Source organism: Palaemon carinicauda, chromosome 25 (assembly GCF_036898095.1).
Source record: "Palaemon carinicauda isolate YSFRI2023 chromosome 25, ASM3689809v2, whole genome shotgun sequence".
Lineage (NCBI taxonomy): Eukaryota > Metazoa > Arthropoda > Malacostraca > Decapoda > Palaemonidae > Palaemon > Palaemon carinicauda.
The window spans coordinates 21307744-21322567 of NC_090749.1; the positions used below are offsets into that span (position 1 = coordinate 21307744).

The 14824-nt window shown below is 40.5% G+C and overlaps 1 protein-coding gene across 1 annotated transcript; it reads right to left on the minus strand.

The window, feature by feature from the left end:
- Positions 1 to 9341: 9341 nt before the first annotated feature.
- Positions 9342 to 10118, minus strand: LOC137618911 (uncharacterized). Its single transcript, XM_068349113.1, has 2 exons — positions 9750 to 10118; positions 9342 to 9644 (listed from the first exon to the last, which is right to left on the minus strand). The coding sequence occupies exons 1-2, from the start codon at positions 10116 to 10118 to the stop codon at positions 9342 to 9344; spliced, it is 672 nt and encodes a 223-aa protein (XP_068205214.1).
- Positions 10119 to 14824: the final 4706 nt, after the last annotated feature.

The window sequence follows — 14824 nt, forward strand, 5'->3', positions numbered from 1 at the left end:
GTCGAGGGACATCGCGTCCACTGCTTCCGCCAAGGGATCCTCGTACGGGGACATGTAAAGGGGTAACTTCTTTTTGTCTTTCGTCGCAAAGAGGTCTATCTGAGGTTCTGGGACTTGACTCAAGATGAAGGAGAATGAGCCTGCGTCTGGGGACCATTCCGACTCTATCGGTGTGAACCTGGATAGAGCGACCGCTGTCACATTGCGGACTCCTTGAAGGTGAACTGCCGACAGGTACCACTTCTTCTTTTCGGCCAGTCGAAAGATGGTCAACATCACCTGGTTGAGTGGTGGTGACCTCGATCCTTGTCGATTCAAGCATCTCACAATCACCTCGCTGTCCAGCACCAACCTTTTGTGGATCGAGCGACGAGGGGAGAGTTTCTTCAAGGTGAAATGGAATAGATTGGACCAAGTCCCTTGGGCCTTCTTCCGATGAGAATGACCTCCCCACCCCTCCTTCGAGGCGTCTGTGTGAATAGTCAACGAGGGGGAAGGTGGCTGAAGAAGTACCGACTTCTTTAGTTGTCTGACTTGGGACCAAGGCCTGAGAAGCGTACGTAGACGAAGCGGAACTGGTCTTATCAGATCTCTTCGCGCGTTTGATGCATAACTTCTCCAAACTCCGGTTGCATCCTTTAGCTGTGCTCTTAGCACCGGGTCTGTTAATGAGGCAAACTAGAGATAACCCAGCACTCTCTCCTGTTCGCGTCTTGATATCCTTTCGGAATCCAGAAGTCTCTTGACAGAACCAGCTATCTCCTTCCTCTTCTTCGCCGGGATGGAGAGTTGGTGTGACACTAGGTCCCAGTGGATTCCCAACCACTGGAACTTTTGAGATGGAGAAAGTCGAGACTTTTTTCTGTTGATCTTGAAGCCTAGATACTCTAGGAACCGGATCACCTGTAGGGAAGCTTGCAAACATTCTGTCTTGGATGCTGCCCACACTAGCCAGTCGTCCAGGTAGGCTACCACCTGGATTCCCTTTAGGCGTAATTGTTTGAGAGCTACGCTCGCAAGCTTTGTGAAGATCCTTGGGGCTATGTTTAGCCCGAATGGCATGGCTCTGAAGGCGTAGAGTCTTCGATGTAGCTTGAACCCTAGGTAGGGGGAGAGTTGACGATTGATTGGAACGTGCCAATAGGCGTCTGACAAATCTATGGAAACGGTAAATGCCCTCTTGGGCAGTAAGGCCCTTATGTGTTGCAGTGTTAGCATCTTGAACTTGCAGTTCACAATGAATTTGTTGAGTGGCGACAAGTCCAGAATGACTCTGAGTTTTTCTGAGTCCTTCTTGGGAACACAAAACAGTCTCCCTTGGAATTTGATGGACTTTACCCTTCAGATTACCCTTTTCTCCAACAGTTCTTGAATGTACTCCTCCAAAACGGGGGTGGAGTGCTGTACCAGCTCCAACCCAGTCCATTCTTGAGTAGGCTGTGGGCCCAGTGATCGAAAGGTCCACCGATCCCGAAAATTCTGAAGTCTCCCTCCTTCCGGTATCAACTCTCTTTGACTGCTGTGCCCTGAGGCCTTGCCTCTTTGACCGCGACCACCCCTGAATCCCCTCCCCCTTGAGGGGCGTCTAGACGAACCTCTGGCTGCTCCTCTAGGCTTCGCTCGAAAGGTAGTTGACTGCCCTTCGAATGCTGGGTTAAATGCCGGAGACTGCGTCGACACGGCTTGGGGTACCCACTGGTACGTGGTCGGGGTTTGTGCCACCATCTGGGGCACTGTAGGCATAGGAAATTGCTGTTGCTGCTGCTGTCTGAATGGCTTGGCTGGCCGAGAGGGTAGCCTAATCTTCTTAGTCTTCCTCTTTGGTTGGGGACCCTCATCCGGGGAAGACTTTCTCTTGAGGGACAGGCCCCACTTCTGGAGAAGGTTTCTATTCTCCGTGGCGGCCTTATCTACAACCTCCTTGACCGCTTCACAGGGAAGAGGTCTTTGCCCCAAATGTTGGAGGAGATTAGTTTCCTTGGTTCGTGCCTCACCGCAGCCGAGGCGAACACGAACTCCCTACAAGCCCTCCTAGCTTTGACGAAGCTATAAAGGTCCTTTGTCACTGTGACTAGGTGTGTCTTAGCCACTACCATGAACATCTCTTGGACCTTGGGGTCACTTGCCATTGTCTCCAGAGTTGTTTGATGAGACATTGAGCCAGCAAGTCTTTCTTTTGTCTCAAGCTCCCTTCGCAAAAGAAAGTCAGACAGCTTGGGGAGGTTCTCACCGAACTGACGTCCGGCAATATCAGCCTCCAACTTCCCGACTGAGAAGGTAAGATGGACGTCCTTCCAGTCCTTGTGGTCCATGGGTAGGGCCAAAGACAGGTTTACACTCCTTCAAGGAGGGGCATGGCTTACCTGCCTCGACTGCTTTCAGCACAGCCGTAAACCCTTTCTGCATAAAGGGGAAGGCTCTAGAAGGAGAGGACACAAAGGAAGGGTGCTTCTTACTCAACGCTGGTACCTTCGAGTTTGAGAAGCCCCTCTCTTTCATCGAGCTTGACAATAAAGCTTGAGCCTGAGCGTGGTCCAAAACTATGACCTCCTTCGGCTCTGTTTCTTCCTTTGAGGCCGGTTCCTTCCTTAGACGGACATAACAGTCCGGATACGACTCCTTGCTGGGCCAGAATTCCACCTCCTCCAGGGGGACTGAGCCCAACTTCTCCGAAATGACGATTTTTCCCACTGTCATAGGCATGTGCTCAGCATACTTCCAAGGGTTAACATCTGAGCACAAGGGAAGGTCTTTCACGCTGAGCCTCTTCTGGGGCCCAAGTGATACTGCAAGTCTCTGCATCTCCAGCTCCATTGCAGCCACCTTCTCATTATTCTCTCTCTACATCTGTTGGATCATTCCAACGATGGAGGAAAGGGTCTTTCCCAGCTCCTCTGGGAGAGAGGATGATGTTGAGGGAATAGGTTCAGTGGCCTGAACCGGAGTAGCCGACACCTCGTCGACCTACTCCTCTTCATTATCTGGAGCCTGCTCTTCATCCTGGTCTTCAGCCAGAAGGTCATCTTCCAGACGCTCGGACACCTCCGACATCCTATCGTCCAATTGGATGTCCTGCCGGGCGTCCACAACTTCACAAACCACAGGGATCTGAACCACTGGTATCTCCACTTGAGGCTGGGGAATCACTACATCAGCTGACGCCCTGGGGAAAAGGTAAGCCCTCATCTTCTCACTTGGAAGATAGGGCCCAGAAGTGTTTTTCTGAAAGCCCCTTACCCAGGTACGAAGCTTCTCCCTTGCTGCGTCCCTTGACTCCGCCGTCTAAGGGGAATCAAAAGCCTCAGTAATCACGTTTGTGCATACGGTACATACTTGCGGGTCCCAATACCGGAGATCACCTTTGGAGACTGCGCATGCTGCGTGCCTCCTACACAAATCATGTCCGCAGAAGTTCTTGCTGCGGACGTTGCAGAAAACGCTTCCACACTTCGGATGGTCCTCCTGTAAAGAGAAGAAAATTCTATGAGTATCAAGTGAACTACGTATCACTGGATATACATAGCTTAGCACAACTAAACTAGAAAGGAAAGACACACACTTGTATTTCCCGCACAGTCAATTGCTGCAACCTTCCAGATAATAAAATCGTATGGTTAATCTATTCTAGAGCAACCAATGAATAATTTCCTGAGGAAACAGGTGTAGCTCACACCCAAAAACTGATTTTAAAATGCTGGATAGTAGACAAGAAAGAACTGACTTTCTTTATCTGTAAGGTTACACCAAAGGGTTGTGCAAGACAACACAAAAGTGTTAGAAAAACTTACAGTAGTGCTGTAACAAATACTATACTATAGTTTTCTCCCTACAGTATATACTATACTGAAAAAAACTGGCTACAGTATAGAAGGTAATGTGCCGGCCGGCACACACCTTAACTAGTTCCAAAGTATACTACTTAAGAACTATAAGGTGGAAGAACGCTGGTTCAAATGCATGTGCCGGCCGGCAATGACTGCCGGCCGGCAATGACTGCCGGTCAGCAACTACACAAGATAGCACCTGGCTGCCGGCCACCAATCGTAGCGGCCAGCAGACAAAAGTGTGATATATAGCCGGCTGGCAAATGTATACAACCAATGCCAGCCGGCAGCATAAAAACCAGAGAACTCCGACTGCCCGGCTGCCGGCCACTCAGGCCGGCAGCCGGGCTAGAGTACAACACTAGAATAAAAACAGACTGGATGCCGGGATAAGAGACTGTACTACCTCATAACCCGGCAACCCGAAAGAGTGCACATAAGGAAGGGGAGAATATAACTTCAGGCTTCCTGACCAATGCCATCTGGCTCTACAGATAAACATGGATGAGAGACCAAGGGAGGTCTGGGCAGCACTCAAGCAGAAGACCCTTGCCGGCCGGCATGCACTGCCGGCCGGCAAGGGACTGAGTCAACCGCACATCCTAACCTATGCTAGGTACAGATGTAGAATGATGGACAGGAATGCAATGGCTAGGCCATCACAAAGGAAAGAGGGGGAAAGGGACAAGAGGGTCCTGCCAACCTTGCTCTAATAAAGAATCACCCGCAGTCAAGAAAACCCATCTTAGCCTAGGGAAGATCCGAGGAGGGAGGCCAGCAATACTTGCCAACTCCCTCGGAACCAGAGCAAGGAAGGCGTTGTTATTCACAGAAAAGAGGATCTTATCCTCCACAACAAGAACAACAACACAGGACTAGTCTGCTAGATCACAAGAAGAAGGAATCATCTCGTACAGAAACCTTCGAAAGTGAACTAAGGAGGCTAAGCCTCCTATGTCTGTTATCAGTCTAGCGAGGGAATCTCAACCACAAGCTAGACATAAACAGACTCAGACTAAGAACTCTGATGTCCTGCCCCCTCCCTGAAGCCAGACTTACTGGAAACAGGAAGGAACAGAAACACCCAAATATAGTCGTATCTAAAGTAATTCAGATAAACCATTAGGGTTAAGCCCAAGGCTTAAACAGAGTGAAAGGGATTGCACACCTTCTCTGAAGAGAAGAGAGCAACCGACGAGTGTAAGAAAGTATACTAAGGCCCCATAGACAACTAGCCTAGGCGCAAAGAGAATCGATTACCTAAATCACCGAAACTCACTTGTATACTCTCTTGGAAGAAGTCAACATAATCTTAAATGTATAAAACTGCCTAAAGCTTCAATAAGATTTTAAAACACTCGGAAATATGAATATCATGCAGGAAAGTACTTGGGCCAAACGACTAGGCTACAAGGTCTAGCGTAGGCCAGAATCGGCAAATCCTTCGCCAAAACAGAAATACTAGAAGCATCATATAAAGAAGTCCTTTGTAACTCTAAACAGCCAAAATTATTAAAGCAAAACAGCCGGGAACTTCGCTCCGGCTAACTAAATAACTCATACCTAGCGAGCGACAGCGTCCAGGACGCCTCCGGTAGGCAACAGCTCTTGTAACAACAATATCACTATCAAATCACTTTTAAAATTACCAAGAGCTTACATTTATACATAAAAGAAATAATACTCGACTTATCAGAAGCAGAAGAAGTTGGAGAAAGCATTATAAGTTGAAATAATCCAAGAATTGCGAGAAACACAGGGAAAAAACACCGAATTGTTGAGCTACGCAAAAAGGAATACAGATGGCGCCGTGAGCGGCGCAATGCACGCTTACGAAACGGGAGAGGAGAGATACCTTGCGAGCGGCTCTCCTTTCTCGTTTTCGTTTTCTTGCCAGTTGACCCCTTCGAAGTGTTAACTCTGTTCAAGGTGCAGATTGCTATGTGGCGTGTCAAGAATACGTCCTCTGATATTTCGCAAAATCCCTGGTTCTTTTATTAGGTATATTCGCTCCAGGAGTTAGAATTCTGGGTACCTTAACCCTGGATAGGTACGGTGTGTCGTCCGCGACCCCGAGCGTAAAAAAAAAACAGGTTTTTCTCACGTGACTCACCCCCGTGACTGAATTTAAGGGTGATCGACCTGCAGTAGGTGTCTCGCCTACACGCTCTAGTAGTGTCCAGATGTGCATTGCTGTAGCTGTACTCCTTCCCCGATTTCTGAGACGTGTCGGGGTCGAGCGCGACCGAGTTTACCCTTCTAAGGTAATTTGCATAATTATCAAAGTTATAACGTATTATGAAATTGTCGTAGAATGGTGCAACTTGTATAGGTTATCAGTTGTGGAAAGTCTTGGCGGATTATTTGGCTACCATGTGCATGATTTTTTTTTTAGTTAAAATGTCGTTCATCACCACGAGGACCATTTTACCGCGAGTGCCCCTTTTTCATTTTTTATCATTTTTTTGCCAAGTCATTTTTCCGTAAGATATTGCCAAATAGTGTCGTAAAACTTTTGCTTTTTTAGTGTTGGAAAGTGTGTCTAGATGATCTGGCTACACATACGTGACTTTGTTTTTGTTAGATACGACGTAGTTATTGGTATATTGGGTATTTAACTGCGGTTGCCAATTTCTGTTTTTTTCCAATATTTGTAAAAATTTACTACGTAGTAAGGAATTGCCGTATATTATTGATTTTTTTTCATGTTTATGTGTTAGAAAGTGTGCCTTGATGGTTGGGCTAACACGTGCATGTCTTTTTTTTTATCTGAGATGCCGTATATTAGAATGTTGGGCATTTTACCGCGAGCGCCCCTTTTTAATTTTTTTCATTTTTTTGCCAAGTCATTTTTCCGTAAGATATTGCCAAACAGTGTCGTAAAACTTTTGCGTTTTTAGCGATGGAAAGTATGTCTAGATGATCTGGCTACCCATGCGTCACTTTGTTTTTGTCAGATACGACGTAGTTATTGGTATATTGGGTATTTAACTGCGGTTGCCAATTTCTGTTTTTTTTCAATATTTGTAAAAATTTACTACGTAGTAAGGAATTGCCGCATATTATTGATTTTGTTTTTCATGTTTATGTGTTAGAAAGTGTGCCTTGATGGTTGGGCTAACACGTGCATGTCTTTTTTTTTTATATGAGATGCCGTATATTAGAATGTTGGGCATTTTTCCGCGAGTGCCCCTTTTTATTTGTTTTGCATTTTTTGCTTAGTCATGTTACCGTAAGGAATTGGCAAGTAGTGTCGCAAAACTTATATTTTTATAGTGTTGGAAAGTGTTTCTAGATGATCTGGCTACCCATGCCTATTTTTTTTTAGCCAGATAAAGCGTATATATAGGTATGTGTTCGATTTTCCTGTGATTGCCCTTTTTTCGTTTTTTTTTCCATTTCTTTCAAAATTACTATGTACTAAGGAACTATCACAGAGTAATGATTCATTTAGATGTTTATTTGTCGGAAAATGTGCCTTGATGGTTTGCCTAGCACGTGACTGTATTTTTTTTTTTTCTGAAATGCCGTATATTAGAATGTTAGCCATTTTTCCGCGAGTTCCTCTTTTTATTTGTTTTGCATTTTTTTGTTTAGTCATGTTACCGTAAGGAATTGGCAAGTAGTGTCGCAAAACTTATATTTTTATAGTGTTGGAAAGTGTTTCTAGATGATCTGGCTACCCATGCCTATCTTTTTTTTAGCCAGATATGGCGTATATATAGGTATGTGTTCGATTTTCCTGTGATTGCCATTTTTTCGTTTTTTCCCATTTCTTTCAAAATTACTACGTACTAAGGAACTATCACAGAGTAATGATTCATTTAGATGTTTATTTGTCGGAAAATGTGCCTTGATGGTTTGCCTAGTACGTGGCTGAAATTTTTTTTTTCTGAAATGCCGTATATTAGAATGTTGGCCATTTTTCCGCGAGTGCCCCTTTTTATTTGTTTTGCATTCTTTTGCTTAGTCATGTTACCGTAAGGAATTGGCAAGTAGTGTCGAAAAACTTGTATTTTTATAGTATTGGAAAGTGTTTCTAGATGATCTGGCTACCCATGCCTATCTTTATTTTTAGCCAGATATGGCGTATATTTAGGTATGTGGTCGAATTTCCTGCGATTGCCACTTTTTCGTTTTTTCCCATTTCATTCAAAATTACTACGTACTAAGGAACTATAACAGAGTAATGATTCCTCTAGATGTTTATTTGTCGGAAAATTTTGTTTACTTTTTTTTGATTGAATATCATCAAATTTTTTTAGCTAAAATATTATATTGTTTTACATTTTTTTTTTCGATTTTATTTCTTTTCAAAAAAAATTTTTGAGGTCAGAATTTTAATTTTATAGTCGTAAAATAATCGACAATTATCCAGCAACCCACCATACAATTTTTATGCATATTCAAGAATAATTAGATTAGTAAATAACACCTTGAAATTGACATACCCTTCCTACATTTCAAGTGGCAGATTAGGGAGTCTGAGTCAGTGTGGTTGGCGGCCATTTAGTGGACATATCCGAAGCGTAAGTTGCCCTATCTATATATATTCTTGTTCCCTATAGAATTTGTGATATTTTGGTATATTTTTACCTGCATAAATATCATATTATATATTAAATATATGTATTTTTTTACGAAATTTCTAAGTACTCAAAAAATTACCTTTAGATATGGCCCCTGATATAAATGTAATTTACAAAATAATGAAGATTTTTTTACATATATCTATTCTAGGATAACATATGTTTATTCCCTAAAAAAATTAGCCACTTCCTATTTTATTTGGGTACCCAAAAAAATTCATGAAATTTGGACAAATTTTTTTGGCCAAAAAAGTTACCCTTTTTTTCTCATTTCAGATCTTCACCTCCATGGGTCTGACTTCATCCAAAATACATCAAGATGTGTCCTAAACATTCAAGAATCAATTCCTAAAAGGATTTGTGTATATATGTATAAACTTTTTTTTATGAATTTTTATTTAAGGTCTTTTTTTTCTCTACTTAATTTTTTAAAATATTTATAATAAATAGTTTTTCTGCAGATGAGTAGTATTTCTCTTTACAGTTGTTTTAAGCATTCATTGAATTTTCTTTTGGCAAAAGAAAAAAGGAGGTTACTGCAAAAACTGATTTTTCAAGAATTTTTTTTGGCGTCGGGGTCACGCGCGTCCGAGTATACCCTTAAAGGGGTGTCCGAGGAGCGTACCTATCCAGGGTTAAGGTAAATTCTCTGGGAATATCGCCGTAGTTATAATATACCCAAGGAAGCTACCCTTTAGGAACTTCCATCAGGACGACATGGCTTGAGCCCAAAAATGTCACTACAAAAACAGAAAATCATGACGTAATGATAACGTCACTACGATAACAGAAAATGGAATTGATCATAAGTTAAGATAAAGTAACGTAATATATAACAATTGCTCCTCTCTAAATGAAAACAAAATAAGACGATATTATAATAGAAAATAACCTTGGCAATCATTTACAATAACACACCATAACATCTCTAGTATTCATCATAACCATAACGTATCACAGGTTTTCTATTTCTAGTTGAGCGCCTGATAGGAATAACATCTGTTACAGGAATATCACCAGAAACCCCAATAGCTGGTACATTTATGTTATTCTGAGGCGAAACATTGGAAGGGGACTCAACAGAAACATAAGGTTGTACTACTTGTTGCTGAGAAGGTAATTTATTATAGGATGATACACAACTGGACTCATTACTGATACTGTTCTTTGGTTCTGAACCTATAATTGACAATAGTTGATTGCAGTGTCGTATCCATATGACATCTAATTCCTGAACATGAACATTATACACATTTACACCTAATTTCTGAACAGTTTCACCTTGAAACCCTTTTGGACCATCTCTTTAGATAAGTGCCAGAACTTTATCACCTACCTCAAATTTAGTAATTTGTTTGAATTCACAAGATGCTATATAAGCAGTATATTTAGGGTTTATTCTATCTTTGACCGATACAAACTTTCTATTATTCAGGGACACTGATGGGGGAATGTTCGTAACAAAATGTGGAACAGTACGATAATGGAATAAAACTTGAGCCAAGCGTGTTTTGAATGATTCCCCACCTTGGTATTTCTTAAGCAATTCATTTACAACCCTTACCCCCCTCTCTGCTTGACCATTACTTGATGGTGAATAAGGAGGAGGAGTTATATGAATAATGCCATTGTTCTCCAGAAACTGTTTAAATTTACTGTTGGTGAAACATGAAGCATTATCTGATACGAGTGTGTCACAACCCATTACGTGAAAACACCAAACGCAAAGCATCAATTGTTTCATTTGCACTCGTACTATGCACTATTTCCACTTCTATATACTTACTAAGCGCATCTACAACAATAGGACATGTATGAGATTCATAGAAAAAATGGTCTATATGAACACGAGACCAAGGCCTTGGTGGAGTAGGCCATATTACATGTTAATTTTTACTTGGTCTTGCTTGAACAGACTGACACAACTCACAATTTTTAACCAGCCTTTCAACATCATGATCAATGTTAGGGTACCAGATAAGAGAGCGCACTAAAGCCTTCATACTACATATTCCTGGATGACCTATATGAAATTTCTCTAAAACCATTTGCCGTACAGAATGAGGAATTAAAACACGATTCTGATACAAAATGCAGCCTTTCATAATAGACATATCCTTCAGAACGTTCTTATATGGCAACAAGTTAGACTTAGCATTGATAGGAACTCCGTATTTTATAAAATGTTTCGATTCAGATAAATTTTCATCCTTATCTGTGTCCTTTTGAATTTCAACACAGATATTCATATCTGACAGGGAATTCACAGTAAAGATTAGTTCATAGGCTCACAATCATGACCATATTCAGGTAGAGGCAGTCTACTTGTACAATCACTGATGCTCGGGATATTCAAAACAATAATTAAACTGAGATAGTCTTAAATACCAACGCTGTAACCTAGCAGAACATGTGAAAGATACGCTTGCTCTATGAGAGAACAATTTACGCAAAGGTTGTTGATCATTCCTAATGATGAATTTTGAACCAAGATGAAATTCTCTGAATTTTTCACAACCAAACACCACGGACAATGCCTCTCTTTCAAGATTTGAGTAATTACGTTCCGCGTTGCTCAGAGTACATGATGCAAATATTACAGGCAGCCACTGAGAGTACATATCTTTACGTTGCATTAGTACAGCAGCAATTCCATATCCTGAACTGTCTGTTTCCAACAAGGTTTCATAACCTGGATTAAACAATTGCAGAGCCCTATGAGATGTGAACAATAACTTAACAGTATCAAAGCACTTCTGATATTCTTGATTCCATACAAATCTTGCATTTTTATGCAATAATCTATACAATGGAGCAAACTCGTCAGTGAATTTAGAAATAAACAGTTTATAATAGTTACACAGTCCCAAGAATGCATGCAATTGCTTTAAATCTTTGGGTGCAGGGGCATCAACAATGGAACGAACTTTTCCAGGATCAGTATGCACCCCCTTATTATTGAATATATGCCCTAAACAATGCACCTTTTCGGTAAAAAAGGAACATTTATTGTTAATAACTTTGATACCAGCATCCTGAAGAGTATTTAATACTTTCCTCAAGGTAACAATATGCTCATCAACATTAGGAGACAAAATAAGTAGATCATCCTGGTAAATAATCAAATTATTAATATCATTCAGTAACTGCAACATAAATGAATGGAATATATCAGGACTACCCCGTAAGCCAAATGGGAGGTAATTGTATCGATACAACCCTTCACAAGTGTTAATTGTTGTACATTTCTTAGATTCTTCATCTAACGGCAACTGTAAAAATGCATGTGCTAAATCAATTTTAGAGAAAACTGTTGCAGAGCCAAATTGTGCAATGACCTCGTCAATAGAGGGTAATGGAGTCTGCACTGGATCGAGGAATTTATTGACTGTAACTAAAAAATCCCCACATATTCGTATATGATTCTCATCCTTCATGACATTAACTGTTGGTGAAGCCCAATCACTGGAATATGCCTTAGATATCTTACCACTAGCAATTAACCAGTCAAGTTCTTCTTTTACCTTACTTCGTAAATGCAATGGAACAGGTCGAGCTCTTGCAAAAATTGGCTTTGCATCAGACATGACATTTAAGGAGACAGTATGTTTGACGTCAGACTAAAATTCATCACGTAAATATGTTTTGAATTCAGACAAAATTCTATTCCTGACGTCATCATATTTACTCACATTTACATTATTTACCTTATCAGAATGTAGCATAACATCAGGTAACACAAGTTTAATATCCATCTTTTGACATAAATCCCTACCCAACAAATTAACATTACTGGAATTTACAATTAAGAATTTGTGTTTCAACATTTTGTGACCATAAGTCACATTTACATAAGCTTCTCCACATAAATTTATAGCATTTCCACTGTATCCACAAACACGGTGTTTTGTTGGAGAAATAACAACACGGGCTCTGGCTGCATCACTTTGACATATTGTAGAAACATGACTTCCACTATCAATTTCAAAATCGACTTTCTGATTGTTAATAAAAAAGCTCAACATATATGGTGAATCAGACATAGGCACAGTGGAATTTATTCTAAAAAAGAATTTACCCTTCGCTGAAAACATTCACAGCTGTCTTCTACGACGCTAATATCATCATCCGCCTGATCACAGCGTACCATCCCCTTATGCTGCGTTGCCACATCTCCCTGGGTCGTTGCTGCATCCCTCAGAGTTGCTTCAGAGACCGCATGCAATGACTTTGCAGTGGATTTGCAACACCTAGCAAGGTGACCAGTTTTCTGGCATTTCATGCATTTCAGTTTCATGGCAAAACAATCATTAGCAAAATGATTTGCTTGCTGACCACACCTTATGCAAATGTATGAAGTAGGAACCTTTTTAATACCTTTAGCCCTATGTTCAGTAACTTTATAGCTTGTGTGATGATTGCATTCTGGCTTTATATCCTGAGCATCAGCGGAAAATGTTGCCAGTAGTTTCGCCTTCTCAACACACTCGTTAAATGACTTGTTTTCACAGTCTTATAACAAACCACTCATAATGCTGGCAGATCTTAAGCCACTCACAAATGCATCTCGCAGAGACCTGTCCCGACAACAATCTTCATAATTGCAATTTGAACACAAGTCATTTGATGGACGTGCATAGTTTTCAATAGATTCATCCGGAAGTTGTTTCCTATTCAGGAATTGTACCGTTGCACCTATCACACTCTTTTTAACCTCATACTGAGCAATTAACTTTTCTTTAATATTTTCGTATGTGGCGTCTGACAGTTTCACTGGTTTAAGTCTCCGTTGCACATCAGTAGCGACAATTACAGGAAGAGATTTGACCAAAATACTGACGTCTTAGTACTGTCGTCTCCAGCTTGCTGCAGTAAATCAGCAGATTGAACTGTGAATCTTTCAAGAAACTCAACTACAGTTTCTAAGCTCGGATTGAATGCTGGACACTGTGTAGCCTTGGTTAATCAATTTATTTTCCGTTGTATTCCTCGTCGCCACTTGTAATATTTCTGCTTAATTTATATTTTAGTTATTCTCTAAAGATGCATGCAGAAAAGGGAAATGAAAAGACAAGTTCTTGAAGACAGATGTATTCTCTTGTACACGGAGGCAGACACTGACTTTATTTCAAATTCAAATTCAACTGCCCAACGCCTGGAGTCATGACGTAATAAAAACGTTACTAAAATAACAGAAAATTATGACGTAATGATAACGTCACTACAATAACAGAAAATGGAATTGATCATAAGTTAAGATAAACTAAAGTAATATATAAAACTAGTAATAATAATAATAATAATAATAATAATAATAATAATAATAATAATAATAGGTGTTGACGATAGCAAAAACTATGTCCAGGGCTGTCACCAAAGTTAACTTGATGAAACTCATAATTATTGTAAGTAAACGTTCAGTGTATTATCAGTTACTTAAAAACAAAATGGATTTCATAGGAATGTGTAGAGGTCATAAATTAAAGTAAGTTTTGGTCGTGACTTTCAGCCCAAAATGCTTCGCTTCCCCATTGGTAGTGAATTGACTCTCTCCCATCAACAAAGACTTGTATTACTTGAGATTATTATAAGTATGCTCATATTATGTAGATCTAAAGTATCTCTGAAACTTTTGTATGCTGTATAGGCTCGACCTATTCCTAACTATACTCAAAACCTGTAACCTAAATTGCTTTGGCCTAAATTACCTAGGTCTTCCACCTCTTCCCCCTTGTTATTATTATTATTATTATTATTATTATTATTATTATTATTATTATTATTATTATTATTATTACTCGCTAAGTTGCAACCTTAGATGGAAAACCAGGATGCTATAAGCCCAGGGGCCCCAACAGGGAAAATAGCCCAGTGAGAAAAGAAAACAGGCAAAAATAAAATATCTTAAGAACAGTAACATCAAAATAAATATTTCCTATAAGAACTATAAAAACTTTAACAAAACAAAAAAATAAATTAGATAGCATAGTGCACCCGAATGTACCCTCAAGCAAGAGAAATCTAACCCAAGACATTGGAAGACCATAGTACAGAGGCTAGAGCACTACCTAGGACTAGAGAACAATGGTTTGATTTTGCAGTGTCCTACGCCTAGAAGAGCTGCTTACAATAGCTAAAGAGTCTCTTCTACCCTTACCAAGAGGAAAGTGACCACTGAACAATTACAGTGCATTAGTTAACCCCTTGGGTAAAGAAGAGTTTTTTTGGTAATCTCAGTGTTTTTAGGTGTATGAGTACAAAGGAGTATCTGCAATGAATAGGCCAGAGAATTCAGTGTATGTGTTGGCAAAAAGGAAGTAAGCCATAACCAGAAAGAATGATTTAACAAAGTACTGTCTGGCCAGTCAAAGGATCCCGATAACTCTCTAGCGATAGTATCTCAATGGGTGG

What these genes read in the sequence shown, in the direction of transcription:
- LOC137618911 (XM_068349113.1), bottom strand. Translation starts at nt 10,118, where the DNA reads ATGGGTTGTGACACACTCGTATCAGATAATGCTTCATGTTTCACCAAC. An exon ending in AACAAATTACTAAATTTGAG is followed by an intron (nt 9,645 to 9,749) that starts GTAGGTGATAAA and finishes GTTCATGTTCAG; the next exon opens with GAATTAGATGTCATATGGAT.